We start from the raw sequence: 24,671 nt of genomic DNA on the forward strand, positions 1-24,671 counted from the left end.
AACTTGTTTATAACATGGATATTGTTTACAAATATTATTAGGAGAAATACTATGCAGTACTATAAATTTTCCATTAAAAAAAAACGATTTGCATGTACATTACATGTTGTTTAAATTTTTTGGAAACTTTGTATTGTTATTGAATAAATTGTTTAATACTTCATTGTTCTAGTGTGATACATTGCATTCTTACAAAAGAAAATGTATATACTGTGAGCTTGTAGATCGGTTATTTTCGGCTAGTGTTCCCCATCATACAAAGATTTGGCGGACCCCATCTCTGAGGACCCCCTGTTGAAGACCCCTGATCTACAGTACTTAATCACACAATGCCCTCTCTCCACCTTAGTTTAAACAAGGATAATGTAGAGCAGTGCTTTAGAAGACACTTGTCTAAATGCATCTAATGTAAAGTACCTTGATGCAGTACTTGATTGGGGCAGCATAGCTCAGGGGTAGAGAAACCGTTATTAGAGCACGAAGGGTTCCTAGTTCGAATCCGGGCTCCCCCTGAGTTAATGTCGATGGGTCCTTGGGCAAGACTCTGAACCCCTAATTGCTCCCGGTGAGCAGCCTTGCATGGTTTCCTCCACCACCGGTGTATGAATGTGTGCGTGAATGGGTGAATGTAATGCACAATCTCTGTAAAGCGCTTTGGATAAAAGCGCTATATAAATGCACCATTTACCATTGAATAGGACAATATCACAAGGATTGAGAAAAATGAGAAAATCAGGGCTCGTCCGGGATTTGAACCCGGGACCTCTCGCACCCTAAGCGAGAATCATACCCCTAGACCAACGAGCCAGATGTTTAAACTGTTTGACAGTCCGTTTCAGAACCTGATATATGCCACGTTGCATAGCATACATGCATTCAGTCTTTTACTGTTTTCAAGTTTCACGTTACCTTATGATTTACTGCCATCTAAAGGTGGCTTTTGGTACTGCAATACATTCCTACCAAAACAGCTGTTGATTTCACAAGAAAAAGAAATCTGTATGCAATCATACAAAATGTATGTAATATATTAAAATAATTATATATTCACAGGACTCACATTTGATTTTATTGCCCATTTTATTTCTCCTCTAATTTTAACATAAATTCAGTAATAACAAAAGGCAACATGCAAGTGATAGCAGCACATTTAAAACGCACAATTTTCAAAGAGAACAAAACACATTCAGACTAGGGCTGGGCGATATGGATAAAATGCCCATATCACAACATTCTTTAACCCTCAATATCAATATTGACTGTTGACATTATTGACCTTATTGATAAATAATCATCAATAATGCATATATTAAAAGATGGTAAAGGCAAACAATAGAATAGAAATAATAGAATAGCTAGAACAGTGAGGTAAGTTCAGAAAATGACATCACTTTACTGTAACACAGCCTTTAAAACCAGGAAGACAACACTTATGTCATCATATCACAATATTACAACATCCCAAATTCTAGACGATATGTAATCTCGTATCATGATATTGATATTATCAATATATTGCCCAGCCCTAATTCAGACAAACTGAAACAGTAACATTATACTTTGCCCTCTGCAAAAAAAGAAGAAAAAAAAAGCTTAGAGGTAGTGTTCAGTTTGAAAACCAAAAACAAACAAACGTTAATTTAATCAAGACTATGACGATGAGCTTAACTAACAAATGTGTCCTGTTTTGGGGTTCACTGAACCACGATTTTACCATTAACATTATTGCCTAAAGAAAACGTTTATGATCTAGGGCAGTGGTTCCCAACCTTTTTAGTTCAAGACCCAAAAGAGAAATTAGAGACATTTGCCTGGGACCCAAACTAGTGAAAATAGCACAAAACGTGTCGCTTCCAGCCATGTGAGCTTGTAGATCAGCCATTTTCCCTACCTCTTATTTATATTTTTTATTTATTTATGGCATTTCTTAAATGTGTTTGTAGGAAAAGAAAATGGGATTTTTACTCAAGTCTTGATCCAAAGAAATTGGTCTGTGACCCACAAACGGGTCCCGGCTCGGTGCTGAGAACCACTAATCTAGTGGGAGATGAAGAACACTTCACAGATGAGTCTAGTGTGCTCCATCTCAAAGAAAGAAACATACTGTCTTTGACCTACAGTATGTTTTTAATAAAAAAATTAAAAAGACAAGGTAGGTCTAATAATTGAAGCCTAGCGATTGAAAGAGGCACAGTTCTTTGGACGTTTGAGGCCAGGGTGGTCACATTTCAAAGCAAAAAAATGTTACAGGGTAGACTGTGTGTCAATATCATATCAACCCTAGCAGAGTACAATGAAGCCTGTGCAAACATGGCCCTTTAGTTCAAGAATCAGCCCTTACATCCATGAATCGATACTACCGCCCCAGCTATTGTCATTCTAAGGGGGTTCAAATTGACATTTTCAATAGGTTAAAGTGCATTCCCTCTGATCAGCTGATTCTTGAAGCCAAGCATGTGCAATTTACTGTACAATGCACAGGTAGGAGACACCAAAGTCTGCATTTTCATCAATAAGGTGTGTATCCTGCAATTCACAAGCTGTGTTCAGAAAACTGTACGCATCTACAGTAAGAGGCTTTTACAGAATGTATACAAGCTCTGTGTGCCTGTTAAAATTCAATTGCAAATTCAGAAATACACTGGAATGGCAATTATTTTTGCAACATGCATTTAAATTCATCCAGAGAAGTGACCAGGTATACATCAGGAGTCCAATGGTCACCAATGAGAACTAACCACCTAATGACATGAGGTTCTGGGAACTGAGGTGCAATGCATACTGGTAAGAAACCACTGTTTGTCTGTGGGTGTTTGTTTATGATATGCAAACTTCATACACTGATACAAACGTCAAAAATGAGCATATGGATAACAAAAGTAACAATAATGTGCAATTGTTTGTTTTTGGTTATCATCATGGGTTAGTGGACAGGGGCAATGATTATTAGAGACAGAGTCAGACACACGCAAAGACAGAGACTTGGACTGCGTGTACTTTTAAAACAGTTCATTCAGGATTTTGCTTTTTTTTATAAAGGTGGCGAGAAGGGTTGAGAGTAGAGAAGAGTTCAACAATGGCCCAAGTTATTGGTGTGAAGTCCAAAAGAGACTGCTTGGCCTTGGGGCTAAAGCTAGAATCTCTTGGTGTGGAGGAACAGTGAAGATGTTTGGGTCAGGTAGTGGTCATTTCCAGCTGGAGGAAGAATAGTCTTGCAGTCTTTTTCCAAATCCGTGGGTCTGGGATTGGGGGGTGTAGTAGCACAGTAGTTGGGAAGTGGGCTGAACTGTAGGAAAGTTATAGAATCTTCTGGAGGATGGCATTGGGCACTTCCAGAGTCTCATCCCTCACCAGGACAATGTCGTAAGAGTCCAGATATTTCTCCATGCTCTCTTCCACCTGCAGGACAACAGAGCAGATGCAGATTGTTAACCAATTTAGGTTTGAAAAATACCTAAAAACGTCTTCTAAATCCTAATTGTTTTCTGAAAAACGTATGTTTCTATGATCAGTGGTGCTCAAACTTTTTAATGTCAAGAACCCCTAGAAATATATGTATTTGTCCGCCAACCCCCATCTGAAAATATTTTGTTCCAGGGACCCCCCCAGAAGCAAAGATTTACAAAGGTTTGCTTTGAAAATATATATATTTAAAGATTTGCACACATTTTCAAGATTTTTCAAAAATAGCAGATCTACAAGCTCGCAGCGCTGCACTGTGAGCTTGTATACCTGCTATTTTGTAATAGTTAAAGCATAAAATAATGGTTAAACTCTAACATAACTGCGTTCAGATGCGTTCCCATTCTAAATGGATTAATATTTTCATTGCGGCCATGTGTTATACACCCTAACTTATTAGGTCACCCAAGACTGTGTATTATTGATCTGCTGCTGATCTTTGTTTAAAGGGTTGTTCAGAGCTGTTTATTTTACTACTCCGTCTTTACTAGTACACATCTGTAGGAACTCTGGACTACATTCACATTTTGTATTAAATGTTCAGAAATAGGTCAAAATAGACAGTTTCACCCTTCCCCCAATTCTGGATGGAAATGCCATGCGACCTGATCCCAGAGCTTACAGCGAAAGGGGAGGTCACAGATGATGCTAAACAATAGGTAAAATCAAACCTCGGTTCGAAGTGGAGCGGTGAATCTGAGCAGCTATACCCTGTGTGTGTTGCTAAATGCCTAAACTGTAAACTGTGCCTGTGAGTGAGTGGTGAGTGTGCCTGGCCTGCACAAAACAGCGCCCCTCCTTTAACTAGTGTGTTGTGTGTGGCCACTCAAGGTATTGCCCAGGCTACGGACAGGGCCAGCCAGCCACCCACCCACCCAGCCAGCCAGCCAGCCAGCCAGCCACATACCCACGGACATACCTGTCTATTGGGAGCGCTTTCACCGCTCCAAAAATAAATAAATATCCTTCATTAGAGAAGTGGGCAACGGTTTCGGGCATATGATCATCGAGTGCCAGACAGTGACCATTGCTTTTATGTCTTATTATAGACAGCTAATTAGAAAATAATTAATACAACATAGAATTAATTGAACATGAATAAGGTAATATAAGGTAAGATAAATTCAGACTATCTGGGGAGAAATGTTTTATGCTCATCAAACAATGATGGTTGTTTTTGATCACCTCAATAGCCCACCTTGTAGATCAAAAAGAGGTGCTTGCCAGTCCCTGTTTTACTACATCTATATGAAGTTGGGTCTACAACTAAATCAAATGTATTAGCATATATTAGCCACTTAAACCCTATATACCACCAGGACTCTACAGTATACTTGAACCACTCCTTATTTTCTCTCTATGAAAAATATTGCCGTTCTACAAGCTCAAGCTGAGCTCGAGAGCAGTAAATGTTCGCCCCCAGAATACGGACACTAGGGTTCATGAAGTTAGGATGCATTTTTCCAGTTTTTGTTTCCAAACGTTTCAAAATCTGGAATGTCAAAGAGGAATGTCCAATACTTTTCTCAGATATGCCACACCTGTGTGAGAATCCTGGTTACATGTCTGTACCTTGTCATTGAGGAACCCAATCTTGAGGATGTTATCCACGTTGGGCACTCCGTCAGCCATATTCAGGTCCCCCAGTGAGTCTCCCATCAGGACAATGTTGCAGTTGTCTTTCACCTGCTTGAAGTAGTCTGTGTTGCGCAGCGCACCATCATGCTTGTTGTACACGTGGATAAGCTCCCCTTTGAAGCCCTTCAGAATGCCCTGGTTGGAGAAGAGTAGGAGCACGTCAATAATGTGAGTGACGGTAACTCTGTTGCCTACAGTAGGTACACTAAAATTGTAGCCATTTAGCTGGTACTTTTATACAGATTGCAATGAGCTCAATGAAACAAGGACACACACTAACTATATGTAATCACCTCGTCTTTAGCATTATCTTGCATTATCGCACTTTCTGTTCAGGACATTTAAGGACATCAAATCAAGGCCAAGTTGCATGTTAATAATGAATATGGTTCCAAATGGTCATTAATCAGAATTAAATCCAGCAATTGACATTTTGACAAATCACTGTAATTGTAATGTTTCCTTTTACCGTATTTTTCCAAATAGTAGTCCGGGCGTATAATTTGCTAAATCTATTTGAACCCCCAGTGTTTTAAAATTTGACGCCCTCTACTTATTTGTGTCCATTTGAATAGCGGTCGATGCGCAAAATGGTGTCAGACCCCTGAGGGGTATTTGTTGCCCAGTGGCAGGCAGATGGAAGCTAAAGAACATTTCTTATGATTGACTGATTATTAAGGTTAAACTATTCCCACTACAAAGGAATGGGACAGCATTAACTACTAAGTTATATTTTGCAGGTCAACAGATTTCAGTCTTGGCAGGTTAAGGGGACATGTCCAACCAATAGACCGAGACAAAAATGTGTTTTCATGGGACTCACGTTGTCATCAAAGTCCATGAAGTTGGAGACCACTTTGACATTGGGGTGGTAGACCCCCGCCTGGCGGATGATCTCCTCCAAGACATCCCCGAGGCCGGCGGAGAAGATGAACACCGGCACGTTGTGTTGCTGGAGGCGGTCAAAGAAATGCTCGTAGCCCTCCCTGGAACCATCCGAACAGAGCAGCAGGTGGTGAGATACAGTACACAGCAGCATACAGACAGACAGACAAACAAACACACACTCAAAGTTGATAGCATAGCACACAGGCGTTGACACTAAGGGCTATCCACCTGCCCTTGGCAGGTAAATAAAACCTTCAGGCAGGTGGAGTTTGCTTTCAGGTTGCCCGACAGGGCAAGTGCTCATTTGAAAGGGGACACAACCGTCTATAAACACAACACCAGATATCTGTCTAAACACCTGAAAGTCGCTCTGTCTTCTGGTCTGTGGAATGTAAAAAGCACTGTTAACCTATAATGTGCTGTTTTCATTTTTGCTGCTGGTGTGAACCCATAGTCATGTATGTATTTGGCATAATAATTGAGGTATGACCTTTTCTATTGCACAGCCCCAGAAAGTAAACCAATAAATGTAATGGCAATTCAAAAATGTACTTTATAACGGATTAACTTTTCAGGAAAGTGGGCATGACCTTTGGGCAAGTAGACCATGACCTGTACAGTATTTGCCCAACGGGCAAGTGCCTCTGAGACCTTAGTGTCAACCCCTGAAAGCAGATTTCAGAGGACCCTGATGAACGAGATCAAGGATCGTAAAATGCAGAACGCAGAGCTGGTGAAGAGAACTGATGACTTACTACTCACGTAAGAACACATGTAAAATGTGTTACAAGTCACTCGTAGAAACGGCATTGGAAAAACAGTTAAAATGTAGTGTACACAAACAGACCGAAGGGAGGAGTTGGGTTACCTTAGGGCAGCGTCAGAGTCTCTCACTACTTCTGGGAGTTTGTCTTTCTGTAGTCTCTGTTCAACCAGTAATGTGTGGGACTTAAAATACCTGGGAAAACACAAGTCACACGCACACACGCAAACGTGAGAGAACATATGTATACACAGTTACAGAGTCTGTGTGTGTATGCTTGTCCTGTTTATTTATGTGTTTGCATCTGTATGTACAGTATGTCATTAATTGCATATGACTGTGTTGGTGTGTGTTACTTACCATTCCACCATGAAGGGGTATTTTTCCTCCATTGTTAGATGGGGGTCTATCTCTATGGGATAATATTTGTTCTTCAGCTGCAACAGCTTTTGCCTACAGTCCTCGGTCACCAGCTTGCAGTTGTCTATGATATCTACGACAAGTTGAGACATAGAGTCACTGACACAAGCAATTACATTATGACAGAACTAAAATGATAGGATGGATAGAATACAGAATGTCCCCCAGAACCTTACAAAAGACACACACATAGAATGTACTCTATTGTCAGATGACATGATTAAAACACCGCTAACCCAAACAACACAACTGAATCACATCAAATCTGTCTTTTTCATATACTCACTGTGACACGAGGGGCAGCGTTTTCCATTGATCGCAAACTTGCTTAACGTCATATCAAAGTCTGTGATAATCTGTGGCAGAGAACAGAAGAGAACTGATGTTTTTAGGATTTCCTTTCAATGTGTCACCCATCTATATCTTATAGCTTCAGAGGGATGTGCTGACGAGGGAGGCTTGATTATCAGGGTTTTCTGAGATAATGCAGGATTATGTCTTGTATCACCACTAGATGGCAATATTTCACACAACCACAGTGACCATGCCAGGTCGCTGACAAAAAGTAGTGTAGTGGACACCATGCACGCACGCACGCACGCACGCACGCACGCACGCGCACACACACACACACACACACACACACACACACTCGTAAGGGATGGGTCTTTTGACAAGACATGAAAATGAAAATTCATTCATACAGAGAGAGAGAGAGAGAGAGAGAGAGAGAGCAGGCTAACCTGTAGTTTGGAAGCTCCCCCCTTGATGAGGCCACAGATGATCTGCTCCACCCTCTCGGGGTCCCTCATGTGGACCGTGCTCTTCTCAAACTGAGGCATCTGGAAACACAGAGGAAAGGAGGGTGAGACGGGCAGAATGACAGAGAATGGAGGCAGAAAGAAAGACAAGAGAGGGGAGGGGAGACGTTTCATTTCAAAATGGACATTGCTTCCGCAAAACAAATTTCACCCAGTTCTTTACACCTGTAAACCAGTGATGTGATGTGATGTGATGTGATGTGATGTGACGTGACGTGACATGACAATAAAGTTGATTCCATTGTTGATTCTATTCTATTCATTTGAATTTGAGTGAACATAAAAAAAACATAATTTCTGCCCGGGCACTGGTTATTATTAGCCTTGTAGTTTATACCACCCCCCTTCCAGGAAAAGTATTTGCTTTTTTTTTGGGGGGGGGGGGGGGTTGGTTTATAATTTGACAGTAGGTTATTGTGTCGTTGATCCATTAAACACAGAGGCCATATCTAAACAAACCCAAAGTATGCAAAAAATATTGCATTTATTTGTTAACCACAGATTCACATCTGCCAGCAGCATGTTGCCCCTTTTGTGCCTGTGATTTATTGGAGAAGAGGTTGCCAATATAATGGTCTGGGCAGTCTTCATCTTATGAAGACCTCCTCCCGTCCCAGGCCATTATCTGAAAACAGATGTTCATGGTTCACAGCACAAACGTTGTTGTTCGTCCCACTTTTACACACACAAAGGCGGCACACTTTAGCTTTAAGAGGTTCCTGAAAACCTATGCCTCCTCCTCTCCACGTTAAATCTCAGAGCCCCGACACTAGGTCAACCACCAGAGGAGTTTTAAGGTCATCTTGGGTTTCAGCCTTGGCATGGAGAAGGAGGGCTGGTTAATGATTGCTGGAGGAGGGTGTTGGTTGGGGACGGAAGGGAGAGAAAGACAGCCAGGGAGGGACCAGGGAGCGGGTCAGGGCTGAGGAGGAACTATTCTTAAACACACTCTGTACAGTATGAACACTTGGGCTCATCCAACATGAACCAGGCTGCACACATGTAGTCAGACTCTAGCAGAGAGGATAAGGATGTTTGAGACCCATTCGTGATGTACAGCAACCTAAACAACAATTCAATACGAGCACCCCAGCAAGACCAACGCATCCCCCCAGAGAGGAGAATGGAGAAATAGGGGCAAGAAAGAAGAGAGAAACAGAGTTGTTTTGTTTTTGGAGGAGGGAGAGAAGGACAAGACGTGGATCTTTCTGGATTAAGTCTTTAAGAATTCGTTTATTCTTGGCACTTGGGCTTCTAGGGTGCTTGGTATGGCTGTATCGAAGGCGTTATCTTGGGCATGGGGTGATTATTTTTCAGAGTTATTACGTAAACTCGATTATTCTTAACATTCCAGCGATTGGGCCAACTTTCACAAGCAAAGCAAAGAAAAAATGTTACAACACAAACCTCAGCCAATCTTCTCTGGTTGCGAGAGAAACTGTATAATCTAACTAATGTTTTCCCTCCTTCACCCGTTTACATCTCGTGTGGGAAGAGCTGAAAGACGATCACCATGAACTATTGGCAAAGCTTAAGAGGTTGTGCGAAGGTAGACGGTTTCTTTGCAGTTGACTTGTCAAGGCAGGAATGCAATAATTCCGGTAGTCATAACCGACAGCGTCTAGCTGGTGGCTACAGGACAGGTCTATGATACATTTTATGCAAACCCCCCTTTCATTGGTGCCGGCACTGCAGGGCCAATCCGCGAAGTTCAAGTTTATGAAGAAGTGCTTGAAATGCTTGTTTTATGCTCCCAATGATTTAAAGTACAACTTGTTGATCCAAATCATAGCTTCATCATGTTATGCTGACTTATTTTTGGAAGCATTAACTAAGAGTTGTGTGAACCATTTTTCATGAACTTCAAAGTTGTGCTACACCCCTATCTGTTAACAGTTGTTATTGTTACACCACCATAGCTGTAGATATCAGCTGTGATCCCGCTGTGCCATAGTTTGCATCTTGGTTCCATCAACTGCTATGTCATAAATAACTACCGTATTCAACTCCCTTGACTCCCGACCCCATTGGTAACCAGAGTAGGTGGATTTTGAGGCCACTCATGACACACAACCCTGATGTTGATGATAGTATCACAGTGGCGCGCACGCACACGCACACGCACACACACACACACACACACACACACACACACACACACACACACACACACACACACAGCTATGTGTGTGGGGTTAAGTGTGTAAAATGTATATCTTCAAGGTCCTGAATTCACCAGGTCAATGGTTACTGAGCCCTGTGTAAACATGAGAGACATCAGACACGCACTGACACAAGCACACACACAGCTGTAGTGTCAGTTTAGGGTTCTCCATGCTTCCAGGTCCAAGGCAGACCATAAACACGCAACAACACATACCTTCCGAACTGTCAACATACGGTATCAATAGCAGTCTTATATAATCTCAAGTGGGCCTCAAGTGAGCTAACACATTATGATCCCTGGAGAGACATGGCACAAATTCGCAGACGCAAGCTAAAGATAGACAGGTTCCCCTTTTTTCTTTGTCTTTCATCAATCATTAGAATCGCAATTGCTCAACAGCTTCCTCATTTCTGCCACTGTCCAAACAAAACCTTATTTACACTACAGCCTTAAGAATTCAGAAAATTATGGCTTCCTTTTTAGAACAAATATTTTGAATGTTATGCTGTTACAGGATCTTGAATCGGTTTGTTGTGCTAAGTTTAGAAAAACCTACAAAATCTCTGTAGACTATGTGAACCTGTCGCGAATGTCAACAATGGGCTGACAGGTCTTCTTGTTCCTAAAGAGCAGACCTGTATACTGTATACATACCGGTAACATACAAGGGCACATGCATTTGGCAAGAGTTTCCACCAGCATTAAGGGCCATTCACACAAAGCATTATAACTATAAAGGTATAGTTTTAACAATCAAGAAGTCAAGTGGGTGGCAGTGTTCACACCGACTATAAAAAATAAAATAAAATGGTGGTTGTAATTATATTTATAGTTATCGTGCCCGGTGGCAATGGCACTTTAGACTTCTTGTTTGATTCCGTCATCAAAATGTACACAACGAAAATAAATCTAAAACATCAAATCTACCAGCTCTACAACACCTCCCAATGTGATGGGTTGTGAGCTTGTAGCTCAGCTGTTTTAGCTTATTTTGCATGACAGTGTCATAACATTGAGTATAGAATAGGACAATATTTAAGAAAATAAATAAATGGAGATACAAGGTTTCTGTCTGACAGCGCTGATATGAGGAAGTGAGTTTATATAATGTAATGAGAGGCTTACCTCAGCTCCTGGAGTCTGGATTCAAAACAAGAGTGAAGAAAACATTCTCTGGCTGCAGCACGCTTATATAGCCACAGAAATGCAGAGGGGGTGTTGCCCAAAATAGATTAGACCAAAAAAAATCCCTCCCCCCTAACAGCAGGGCCGACACACACACACACACACACACACACACACACACACACACACACACACACACACACACACACACACACACACACACACACACACACACACACACACACAGGGTGATATAGAGACAATCAGCTGACGCATGTAAATATACACAAACTATTTGTATCTTTGATTTTATGACAGACCGCGGCAATCGCTGGAATAGCAGCATACACACACACACAGACACACACAAACACACACACACTTTTATTTCCCTTGAGGGATCAATAAAGGTTCATTGATTGAATAAAGGTCTATTAATAGTGGCAACATGCCTTTCTCACCTCTGACCAAGGGGTCTTTGAGATGGACCCAGAAAAGCAATTACATTAGGACAGGTTTAACTCCCCCCACTCGCATGTCATAGTGACAGGACAGACACATTTCACTTACTTACTGCCAGTGCCAGCTGAGCACACACATTCAAGACAGAATACTAACACTCACTTTCAGTACAAGTAGTCTACAGATCATTGAGACCACCATAGGGAAATAAAGACGTATTTCCAAAATGACAGTTGACCAAAGTACAGTACAATCAACAGTAGCAAAAAACACCATAAAAGGACACAATAAAAAGGATAATAAAATAATAATAAAGCAATAAGAAAACAAAATGATGCAACTCTCATAGTGAGTTAAAGGTGCAGTAAGTGATTTCTTGTGTGTCAAAAGGTCTGTACACACAGCGAGCGATTGTGTTTGAGCAATTAATTTGCATTCATTTAAAATGCTGTTAAACTGTGTTATGAGCTATGTTGTGAGCACGACTATAACGAGGTGATTAAGCAACGTATTTACGTTTCAAAACGACGAAATACATTTTCAGATCAGGATACCAATTTTATTCTATCAAGAGAGAGAACCCATACAGGATATACGATAAACAAGTGAAATTGGAAGAGAGATGATAAATGGTACTGTCTCCTGATTGGATGAAACTGACAACCCCCCTGACAATTTACAATTGAGGCATTTAGCAGTCGCTCTAAATCCAGAGCGATTTACAATAAGCAAGGACAGCACAGGGTAACACATCAAATCCATAGAAATATCTAAAAACGCAGGTAGCCTAAACCAATAACTTATCATCAGTCTAACAATAACATTAATCTGTACATAAGTGAAGCTATATTTTATGTTCTGCTTAGGGAGATCCCCTGTTACTGAACAAAAACTCTTTAGCGATGATTATTATCAGAATATAGAGCTTCAATTTTAGAACCAAAAACATTTGGTTTTAACCAAAAAATATCACTTTACACTATCTTTAGAAACCAAGGAATGAAATACCGTAAATAAATATGCTTAGAAACAGGATTCATAAACTGGCAGTGTAGGGGCCAGCCTACATGCAGAGACAACTCATTCCGGAGCCGAGTGACATTGATAGGACGTGGCTGTTAAAGGTCAGACAGATAGGTTGGATCTTGCTCCTTTAATTATTTGCAGGCAAACAATAAAAGCTTCAAATCAATCCTAAAATGTACAGGGAGCCAGTCTGCCAGTGAAGGGAGGCCTGCCCAGCCAGTACGGGGGAAATGTGCTCTCGCTTTCATTTTGCTTTTAAAGGAGTAGTTCACCCCCAAAATGACTTTTTTTCTATTGATTACTCATGCCATGGAGAGTAGAGTTCAATAATATGTTTAGTTTTTTGTCGCATTCCTAAGACAAAAATGTGATAACAATAAATTTACCCCCATTCATTTCGGATGGTGACCCGTTTCGAAACAGGTCACCATCCGGAATCAATGGGGGTAAATTTACTCAAATCAAATTTTTGTCTTAGGAATGTGACAAAAACCAAAAAATATTATTGAACTCTACTCTCCATGGCATTAGTAATCAATAGAAAAAAAAAGTCATTTTGGGGGTGAACTAATCCTTTAAGTTGCAGTTTCCTTTTTGAGCGGTGGTCACGCCGCTCCTATACGTGGCCGTGTGTGTAGAGGTACGTGTATGTGGGTGCGTCCGTATGTGTGTATGTGGGTGGGTGCGTCCGTATGTAGCCTCAGGTGTAGTACCTTTTCTGACCACACATGTTAAGGGAGGGGCGCTGTTTTCAGGCCAGGCCAGGCCAGACCAGGCACACACACACACACACACGCACACACACACACACACACACACACACAGGGGGGAAGGGGGGAGGGGGGGGTTGGTGGGTAAACCACCGCTCAGTTCACACGGGTGTGATTTTTTGAGAACTGCAAGTGTGAGACTGAGGCCTGGCAGGTTATCATAACATAAATTACAGTTGTCAACTCGGGTTGAGATAAATGCATAACCCTTTGAAAATAACCAAATTATAAAAAGGACTTGACCTTAGATAAGAGTCTTAAGTTGGAAAAAGAGGTTATCTATTTGTCCAATTCAAAATCACTATCAATTACCTCACCTAGACTTTGGGTTGGAAAGTGTTCCAGGAACATGAGGGTTCACGAGGGACATCACAGTCAACAGGGTCAAATATCAGGACTTCAGTTTTACTAAATAAAGTTTAAAACATTTAAGACCATCCACGCTTTGATATCCTTGAGAGAGTCCAATAATGGTTAAGGAGTTTATATCTTATCTTTCCATTTCAATTTGAGTTCTCATCTGCATAACAGTGGAAGAAGATGCCATATTTTCTAAGAATGGATTAAGGGGATCATATGAAGGGAAGAGATTGGTCAAAGAACCTCTCGGACTGGGCTACTGTATGTATCCAAAACCCAAATATCTCAACATCGATATTATAACAATACTGTGGGCAATGACTTGGTGCTGTCACAGAATATTTACACAATTACATTTTTGATAAATATTAATCATCAGTAATGCCTAATAGGTAAGTTCCATACGTCATTTTCCTGTAATGAAACCTTTAAAACTGTGAGAACAGCTCTTATCCACATCACAATATTACAATATACGCAATTCCAGACAATATATATATATAGTTCACATGTATCACAATATCAATAAATTGCCTAACCCAACCGTTATCCCTGCTTTAACATTTCTGATCATTTGTGCCTCACCCTCACCCAAACACACATTCACACAGAGTGCTGGCCAAAAGTCTGGTAAGACAGCTATGGATTTACAGTATCTCCTCATGCCTCACACATCCATGCCACAGTCTACGGTCCATGCACGCACGCACGCACGCACGCGCACACAATAAGCAAAGGCCATTGACTTATATTTTATTGAACAAACAAAGGAATATCAACCTATAGAGCTTGCACAAGTAGGTCAAATACTAATGCGGATAAGATAAAATTATTTTTTTTAGTCAGACAAAGGTCAACTTTTCACAACAGCTTGTTTCATCTGCTTTCTTTTGCCTCATTCCGCAACCAAACTGACATTACTAAAGACACTGTCCAAGTGTTCTGTCCAAGTTGATGGAAGAGAACCCCAAACAAGTCCTCAAATAACAACCTGTACAAGGAAACAAGGTTTTAGAAGGGAACCATCAAATTAAGAGAAAATTAAATAACCGATCTACATACAAGCTCTCAAACATCACATGCAACACAAGCTTGTGGATCTGTTATTATACTCTTTTTAAATAATGATTGAAAATGACAATTTGAAAATGTTTGAATTCAGTGAGAATTTGTTCAAAAATAGGGACAATAATCTCTAGCAGCAGAGCTTTGTTTCCAAATTCTGAGCATAATGCCTTTCAGCAGAATATACTGTATATCTTGTACTGAATCAGGGAGCGTGTTGTACTCATTAGGAGCACATACAGTATTGTCTACATTTGTTTGTTAGAGCACTGAGGCTTCCTTATAGAGGCAGTGGGCAGCTGCTGATCCATGCCTGAAAAAGCGAAGTAAGAAAATAAGCGGACAATCAAAGAAATATGTTTAATTGTTCTACAATTAGCCCAGATACTACTCTACTTGGTCTCTTCTATTTGGTGGAGGGTTTGCTGTACAAAGCAGGCTGGAACATGATCCGCCTCACATACCACAGCCCGCAAAACTAGGCCAGCTTTGTCTAATCACATTTGCCCTGGCCTGAATATATATCTTTCTCCAATAGCCGTGTTTAAATTTACTTTCAAGAAGAAATGGTTGGCCAATCGCTGTAGAGATTTCAGAGAGTTCAGGTTTGGGTTTCCTTCTTTGCTGACTAAGATTCCTGCTTGGTGGAACCAGTGAAACATCAGATGTAGGTCAGAAATCCTATCCCGTCTCAACCCAAGCCCTACAGGCTGCTTAATTGGCCCCAGTGGTTGTATCTGTCAAACCAAACCCAAATAGGACTGAAGAAAACAAGTTCCTCAGAGGTTTAAAATCAAATTAGGTCACACGTGAATCTTCATACTAGTTTCTTGATCTCTAAAATACAGGCTTACATGAGCTGTTAAGTTCTACTGGGCTGAGTAAGAAAGAAGAAAGAAGAAATTGTGGACCATCACAGCATTTGATCACAGTTATGTGTAGCCTATGAGTTTCATACGAACAATAACAGACAACATCTTACAAAAAAGGGTAGACTCATTTTCCCAACAACTGTCAAATTGCCAGATTCCCCCCACACACACATTCCTTCTCCATCTCAAAGGGCTTGCCTGGTCTTTTCAAAAAGGCTAGAGAACATTGCTGTGAAACAGGCCTTTGCTCAGCAGGTTCAAAGGTCACTGAGGACAAAGTACAGGACTGTCCTGAGCGCTGCCCCCAACACAGGTCACAGTTCATCTGTTGAAGTTGCACGTGCTATTACTACTCATTCAATCCTGCTATGCCTCTGACATTGTCCAAGGACAGTGGGGGAGCGGTGCTCCGAGGCTTTTCACTCAGTGAGAACAAAAGGGATGATATGGCGATATGGCGGCAGGAAAATGTGCTCTTTTACCTGAGCACATTGCCACACGGAGGACAAAGGCAACGGAGGAAGACTGGCGCCCTTCACTCGGCTCAAATTCTATCGATGCTTTTGTGCACATAACACTAACGGAGATCGTGACCCTGCAAACGAGTCAATTGATATGTGACTCGTGGTGTAGTGATTTAAGATTGTAGTCGGGTCTGGGACTGCATGTCATAATTTAAAAACAATGATAACAATTTTAACATTGCTGCTAATAGCAGGATATAATAATATATTTTACATGTGTCTATTACAATTTTCATGTATCATCACACCAGAGGAAAATTACATGGTCATTGTACGTTATGATGGGGATGACGTGCAGTCAAGGAATTACAGTGACCAGGGGTAGACATTAAGGGAAATTTACTACTGGCCCTCAGGGCCAGTGGATTTTGATGATCACTGGCCCTGACACGCGTGTGCGCTCAAAATGTGCGTCCTCGTTCATCCTCGATACCAGCGTCTCTCTTTTTTTTTTTCTTCTTTTTAATGGATTGAGTACATAGGACCCCAATGCAAAACAAGCCATTGAGCTTTCTGTTGTTTAAATCCTTTCAGTAGAAGTTGTATCAATGAACTGTACTGTCCGGTCCCTTTTGCCATTCAAAATATCATTCCCCATAAAAATAACTAATTTGATTCAATAACATGTAGGCCTACTCCTAACACCAACTGTAGCCTGATTAACTGGTGAGGGCCCCAGCCCAGATTGACAGCTGTCTGTCTGCCTTTCCAGGATCTCCTAATTTGGGGTTAATTAATCTAGGATCAAGGCTATCAAAGCTGTATTTTATAGATGATATAAAAATGTAAATAAAATACATCTATGATATTCTTGATCCAAGGCTAATGGTTTATCCTGGCATAATTGCATCATATCACCTTTCGAGCTTGTAGATCTGCTATTTTCAAAGGACTTTTATACTTTTGAAAACTTGTGAAATGGGACATTCAGCATAATGAGTACTTTCTACTTTTGGTACTTTAAGTACATTTGGATACCAACAGTCCAACACGTTTGTACTTTTACTCAAGAACATTTTGAATTCCAGACTTTTAATTGTAACAGAGTATTTCTACATTGCAGTATTGATATTTTACTTAAGTAAGAAGTACTTTTTCCTCCACTGACTACAAGACAATTCATTAGAGCAATTATAACACTGCCTGACACCGCTAGCATTGGAACGATAAAATGACCCAAATTTTCTTTTTGAAAGTGAAATATCCCTTTAAGCCTACACGACTTCACACGGACGTCGCTTAACACCTACACTATTGGAGTTAGCAGACCATTGATATGCATTCAGGCTCGTTCTTGCAGTATAGGTTAATGCCGCTGGTTTGACATTACAGATTTTGTAAACGTTGTTGATGTGTGAACTTAAGGGTTGTCTTACATGATGCATGTCCGTGCGCGCGTCTTGCTCAAAAAGATTTGGGACGACACTGCCTGACACGGTGACCCACTAGCATTGGAAAACTATGAGTACAGGATGTTCTAATGAGTAAATGACACCCACTGCCCGACTTCACTGCTTAAGATTGTGTGAAGTTGAATGAGCCAGATACAATTTCACACATAAAAGATTACGTTCTCTAGAAGCTAACGTTGTTAGCAGCATCAACAGCTACAGTAGCAGGCTGGCTGCTCTGCCGAACGCATGGATGTGAATGAGCGTGGCGCGAGCCTTGCTCTGAACTGTGACTGCAGCTGCTGTGCGCACGCACGCTGCATTCAGAAGGCAACGTTGCTCCGTCTTTGATCAGGATCACGCAAAGCTATATTTTAGCGGTAATTACGAGACGATTTCACGGAAATTATTACAAAACAGTACCACAGGGAATACATGTGAAATTGGATATAAACGTTTTTACTCGTTTTATTTTCAAGGCATTAAATTCACTGGCCCAAACGGGCAAGTCCCTGGTGAGTTCTGGTGGCCCTGTCACTCTAAAAAGTACATCGGGGCCAGCGGGCCATTTATAATGTCGACCCCTGAGTGATTATGTAAAACTAAAGACAAATTCACATAATACATACATACATACATATATAGTATACAATACACTATATATGACTGTATTGCTTGGGTAGCAACACTTTTGATTTTCAACGACAACTTAGTGATTGTTGAACGACGTCAGTACACAAGGGACGGGGTGTTCCTGTGCTGATATTCAGAGTTATCTAAAGCTGATGGGAACTGGCCATCACTTCCCTGTATCTGATTCCCTTTAACATCTAGCACTAACTGTCCAGGCCGACTATAACATCCCTGTCCATGTAGTTGTCTATAGACTGATCTTGCTGACACAGTCGGATCATGCGTAACTTTCGCAGTCACCTTTGCAGTCAGTTTTTCTGATATGGCATTAGTGCATGACCATCAGTTGAGTTGAATTTACTGTTTTGACCACAATTTCTATTTACTGATGTCTTTCCTGTCTTTCATAAGCATTTTGTTTTATTTTAGTATAGAGAGACAGGATATTAAGGGCAGAGAGAAAGAGACATGCTAGACAAGACAGGGGTCGGATATCAGATTCCATTCTGGCTAACCATCGTCAGATAAAAGGGAACGCCCTCTCCGTTTGTTCCTCTTCATCTGACAGACTCTCATGCGTAGCTATCAGAGTATGACTCGAGAGATTAGTCGGATTCAAACTTGAGTGTTTATGCTCACAATGAGCATATGGCCTGAACTAACTGACTGAGCCACCAGCCACCACTTTCTCTGGATATCTTGATCCAAAATTGAGGTCAACTGGGCCTGCTCAGCATTTTTAAGCCTCCGCAAGCAACAGCTGTGGTCGGAGGCAACCAATTATCTTGACCACGATATCTCAGGAACGCCTTTTCCCTTGAGGGAATTTCATGACAGTGGGCTCAAATGTCCACTTGGACTCAACTTCCAAGGATGAACTGATTACTTAGACCTCACAAAACACATTCATTAAATTCCTTCAAAGTAAGTCTTCTTCACTACAACATTTCAGTCTGGACAGCAATGAACTGCAACTGGTTGGCGGAGGAATACAACTGCGATATGGTATTTCTAGTTATTTTTTATCTGGGGACTACAATTCCTATAATTAAGCAAACCTCTGTCATCAAAAGGAACCTCTGTCATCAAAACCTGTTCTCTCCTCAGTGGCTTGACCAATTGATCTGAACATGCACATTAGCATTATGCACGGAACTGCAACGTCTATTTTACACTTTCCCAAAATATAATCTTTTTATTCAAGTTTTGGTGTAACAGCAGAGATTCTGCGTTCAGGCTATGGGATATCAAACTGCACATTGACATGTGCAATGTTCTAATCCACGTTGTGCTGTTATTAGCACACATAGCTTGTAACTGTCACTAGTCAGACATCGATTCATAGGAACACCTTGCCCACACAACTAAAAGTCTGCAACTATTTTGAGTGTGCAGACTGTGCACATCGACCGGTAGGGATGGACTAGTTTATAGTAAGAACTATATAATAGTAATAAACTATTACTACTATAACTATTGTAACCATTATCATCTCATCTCTACGTTTTTCTTTAAACACAAAGAAACAAAGACAAATCTTATTTTAGAGTACTGTTCAGTGTTGTTCCGAATGCTGTCTCAGTGCATCATAAAGTAAACTTTGCCTGGCTGACTCCGATCTGTGCCATTCTGTTTGAATGTAACACACCTTTTTGCTCTCTGAATAAAGGCAAAGTTCTTTGCCTTTATTCACTCTGAATAAAGGCACCATATGGAGGTCATTCTCCATTCCCCTAATATCAAAATGACCATCTGGCCCTGTAGGCCATCTACTACTACTACAGGAGCTACCCAAACCCCATACTGTAAACGAGTCCTTGGCAGTGGACTAGATCACCACGCACACTGAGCAAGTTGCCATGGTCGTCATGGTTACACCCCTCTGTTCGGCAGCAGATAACCCATTCCAGGCCGGGTTACCACAGGAAACCCTGTTCTCCAATTGAGTTTCTGTCAGGAGGATTATACAAACATAAGCAGTGAACACTGCCATATAAAATGACATTATGACATGTGGACATTGTAGGATAAGAGATGGTGCCAATTCCAAGTAGTTTAGAAACGTATTTTCTTAAGTGCCCACGCTTGCCCCCAACCAACTCCAAACACTGAGATGTTGAGAGGTTGATTGATTTACAATATTCAGAGCCAGTAATGCATGTAAACTGCATGTGCTATTACTGTGCTATTAATTACTTTTCATTTGAGTGAGTTTCCACATTCACACTCAAGTTTAGGTTCCCTGTTTGACATCAAATTCTTATCTACCTGGGCGCCCGCTGGCCTACTGGTCCAGGCGCATACCACTTGGCATTGCCACATAGGCATGGATGCCTGGCGGCGTCGCCGCTTCGATTCCCGATCCGGACAACCTTTGCCGCATATCACTCCCCGTCTCTCCCCCCATTTCCTGTCAGTCTACTGTCCTATCATCAATAAAGGCATAAAAGCCCCAAAACAAATCTTAAATAAATAAATAAAAAATCTTATCTACCTGCCTGGCTATTATTCTTTATTGAGCTTTAGAGAAAACTGCTGCGCCCTTGTTTGTCCTTTGTTTTAGTTTAGCTGCAGGTGCAGAGGTCTGGAGGAAATGAAGGCTGGCTGAAAGGACTCGCTCACTGCATTGAATTTTAAGAAATACTCCTTAGACTGAGACTTATAAAAATAATATTTCAATCTTTTTTAGATGCCCATAAAGTGCTCGGTGCTCAGTGAAAATAAAAAAGCAAATGTTTCAGTATGGGACCTTCGTCAGTGATTTATGGGGATTCACAGACAAGACAACGATTCTTATAGACTTCTAGATCAGCTCAGATTTATTGAGGATATGCCAATACAGAAACTATGTGTTGCATGCAGTATCTTTACAATAAGTTATATTTTCTAACAAGCATCCAAAGATACCAGGTTTGATTGAGGACAATAATGTGAAGCAAAAGTGCAATGCAGATCAATAGCCCACTAACTACAATCCAATCAAAATAAGACCCTTTGAGTGTAATCATATAAGCCAGGGGTCTTCAACAGGGGGTCCGCGCGACCCCTGGGGGGTCCGCGGAGGTACTGCAGGGGGTCCGTGAAATTATTGCTTTAAAAATAAATAAATACATATATATATTTTTTTTTTCACATTTATGTTAAAAAATAAATCATGATTCTATCCATTTTGAATAGCTTGAATACATGATTATATGCAATTGACAGATTGTTGATATTATTGACATTGGTTCTCAGTTAATAAGTAGTATGTTTAGAAATGGTAGTGGTACGGCCCACCCTGCTCAGTGTACATGTTTAAAATAAAAAATATGTCATAGCCCCGACCCCCCCACCCTACGAGGTGGTAGGGGGTCCCTGCTCCATCTCCCCATCAGTTTGGGGGTTCCCGGCCTGAAAACGTTGAAGACCCCTGTAATAAGCTTCAACTGTTTCAGCGACGGCGTTGTATTATGTTATGTTCATTTCCCAAGGAGGGATGATAGCAAAAGCACTACTCTTTCCCCTACCAAGCCAGGTAAACAGGTTGGACTTGAACAAAAATATGTTAATGAAAGACTGTAAACTGTTAAGGTTAGCTTGCATAAATGTTGCTCTAGTGTGCCATCCTGAGGCCTCAAGGTGAAAACACACAGCAGTCTCCTTCAAAAACATATTTGCCTCTCTCAAATCCTTTCAGATTTCTTCAATTCTTTGCCTTTCTAATAGCTGCAGTTGTTTGTAATGTTAATTGTCTTAACCCCTGATTCCAAGTGTATTCTTCTGTTTCTGTTACTGTAGAATTCTGGATACAAGACCGTACACTTGTGTTAGGCCAAGTGGAAAAACAACAGCCATGGAAAACTGAGGCCTCCTGGGGATGAGCGATCCCTGCTGTGTCTCCAGAAGGGGAATTATATCACTGTCATCATCAGACACTGACAGGATTTTAACAGATTTCAGGGGCTGAGGGATCATGAACTGCATTCAAATCGTAAATCATACATTGAAATAAAAAGGAGGAAAAGCACAATAACATCACTGTAGATTCTACAGTGATGTTATTGTGCTTTTCCTAGATAATTATACTGTAACAACTACAGCGTGATTTGTTAGCGTGGAAAAACCATGTGAGCCTACTCACTGTTATGGTAAATGGTTTTCGCATGCTAGCATTGATGCTACAGTGCTGCTGGATGTTTGTGCACTTCCGTGGACTCAGGCTTCATCAAAAGCAGATGGCCAGAATCACACTCACTCACCCATTACTGTAACCACCACACCTTTCACTATTTTAATCAGACAAGAACAAAAAGTGAGACCTGTAAAATAAATGTTAGTAAATAGTAATATGCTATATTTGGGCTGGTAAAGATCTGAGATCTGAACAATGGATTCCAGATTGAATTCACTCACTGGCAATAAATTGTGTACTGGTGACATTAGATGACAGATACTATCAAAGGTAATAATGACATGCCATGTGTTATCAGACTAAAAATACACTGCCGACTGCAAGACAGATGTTGTTTCAGCAATGTATCACAACCACGAGTGGACAAGGCATCAAGGTAAGGCCAGCTGTTTGAAAGTCTCAAACAAAGGGATGCCATGACAACAAAAGGACAGCTACACCATTATGCACCTCACCTCAGCACCTGTCGACTATTGTCGAGTCAACACAATTCAACACATTCCTACTTTACATTGACATCTGGACAGGACAGAATGGCTGTTCTTTATTATTGCCCTGCTGTCATTGGGAAGGCGAGAGAGAGAGAGAGAGAGAGAGAGAGAGAGAGAGAGAGAGAGAGAGAGAGGTATCCGCATACCTAAGCTATAAAAACCTGTCCAACAGCTAAAAAAAAGAATAATGCTGATACAGAATATTTATTGTCATTCTTCGTTTTTTGGCGATGGTTTTATATTACACTGTTCCGTTTGTTGAGGATATTATTTATAGCCCACTTGCTAGCTACAATGCAGTGGTTCTCAAAGTGGATTTCAGGACTGGAGTTATTATAGGTTCCTTTATGGGGGTCTAAATTGACCCTTTTACAAGTCTGTAGCTTTTTGACAGTGTACAAATGGAACCAAATGGACCCTATTCTTCAAATTCCAACGTTTGAGAACCACTGCTATAATGACCTCTAAAATCTATTCTGGTGAACATCCGCGACTGCGCAGAGCGGCAGAGAGAAAGGCATGCATGGAGTCCTCAGTTCACACTAGACTTACCATCTCTATGATCTTGAATTTCTTCCCCGCTCGCTTCTTCTTGGCGACGATGTACTGGGCGAGAACCACTCCGCCGAACAGGGCACACACGCTGGCACTGGCCGCGGCGCCAACCTTTACCACAGCCGTTTTATCCATGGCTGTGTGCCTGTGTCGCTCCTTTACGAACCGTCCCAGCGAGTTATGCCTTTATGTCAACATGGTCCCTCCCTTGTTCAGAGCTGTAGTGTAGTCTGCATTCTGTAAGCAATGGACGATCCGTCTATTCTGCGTCTACCATTTCTGTGGAGAGGGGGGTATATTTTCATCTTACGTAAACATCCCGCTCAGAACAAGCCCTAAAAAACAATGTACAAACTCGTCGCATAACGTTTTATTATCACAACTGACGTTCTACATCAGAGAAACGAATCAGGACAGATTGATCAAAGAAGAATAGAAAACGTTTTTCAAGAGGTTGGTATGAGCCGCATCTATGGAAATAAGACCTAGAAACAGAAAAGGAGCCTGATTTTATTTTTGGGACAAATATAATAGTGGTACGACCTTCCTTCATCTGTTCATTACAAGCAACCACCAATTTAGCCAGTGCATTCAGAAAAAGCATCACTTTATGTATTCCGAGGATTGAAATTCGATCTACCCGCAGGGGTAGGCAACTGTATGAGAACAGGATTTTTCATTTTAAAATCAAACGTATTAAAAAGTCTGTTAATTTAAACCATTAACTCTGGGGAGGGAGTCTGGGAGATAGGTGGGGCTTTGCTCTTCTAATGATCATTACATCCTGTTCTGTGGAAGAAAATATTACAGAAGAAGAATAGAGGTTTAATATGCATAGCCTATGGAGAACCAAAATATAACATTTTGATTTGGTGTCATAATTAAACGTAAAGTTGATAACTTGATATGGCACACTGATTATGAAGAAAATGAAAACATGGCACTTCATGTCAAAAAGGTTGCTGACACGTTCTACTGTTTGATACAGGGCTTAGCCCAGTGTGATGCATATAGGATATGAATGTATTAATATTCAAGTCAACCTAAAATGGTCAGAAAATACA

General features: G+C 41.0%; 1 protein-coding gene across 1 annotated transcript; it reads right to left on the reverse strand.

Moving 5' to 3' along the window:
* Nucleotides 1-1,147: 1,147 nt before the first annotated feature.
* nt5c3a (5'-nucleotidase, cytosolic IIIA) lies at nt 1,148-23,763 on the reverse strand. The gene is made up of 8 exons (XM_080738594.1): nt 23,605-23,763; nt 7,915-8,013; nt 7,458-7,527; nt 7,112-7,244; nt 6,857-6,946; nt 5,924-6,086; nt 5,035-5,235; nt 1,148-3,399 (listed from the first exon to the last, which is right to left on the reverse strand). The coding sequence occupies exons 1-8, from the start codon at nt 23,740-23,742 to the stop codon at nt 3,298-3,300; spliced, it is 996 nt and encodes a 331-aa protein (XP_080594720.1). The 5' UTR covers nt 23,743-23,763; the 3' UTR covers nt 1,148-3,297.
* Nucleotides 23,764-24,671: the final 908 nt, after the last annotated feature.

This window comes from Nannobrachium achirus (genome assembly GCF_963921795.1).
Source record: "Nannobrachium achirus genome assembly, chromosome: 2".
Classification (NCBI taxonomy): Eukaryota; Metazoa; Chordata; class Actinopteri; order Myctophiformes; family Myctophidae; genus Nannobrachium; species Nannobrachium achirus.

Coding starts and splice junctions, on each gene's coding strand:
- nt5c3a (XM_080738594.1), bottom strand. CDS start 23,742: ATGGATAAAACGGCTGTGGTAAAGGTTGGCGCCGCGGCCAGTGCCAGC. Junction 5,236..5,923: donor TCATGGACTTTGATGACAAC/GTGAGTCCCATG, acceptor TTCTCCAACCAG/GGCATTCTGAAGGGCTTCAA. Junction 3,400..5,034: donor TTGGGTTCCTCAATGACAAG/GTACAGACATGT, acceptor GTTGTCCTGCAG/GTGGAAGAGAGCATGGAGAA.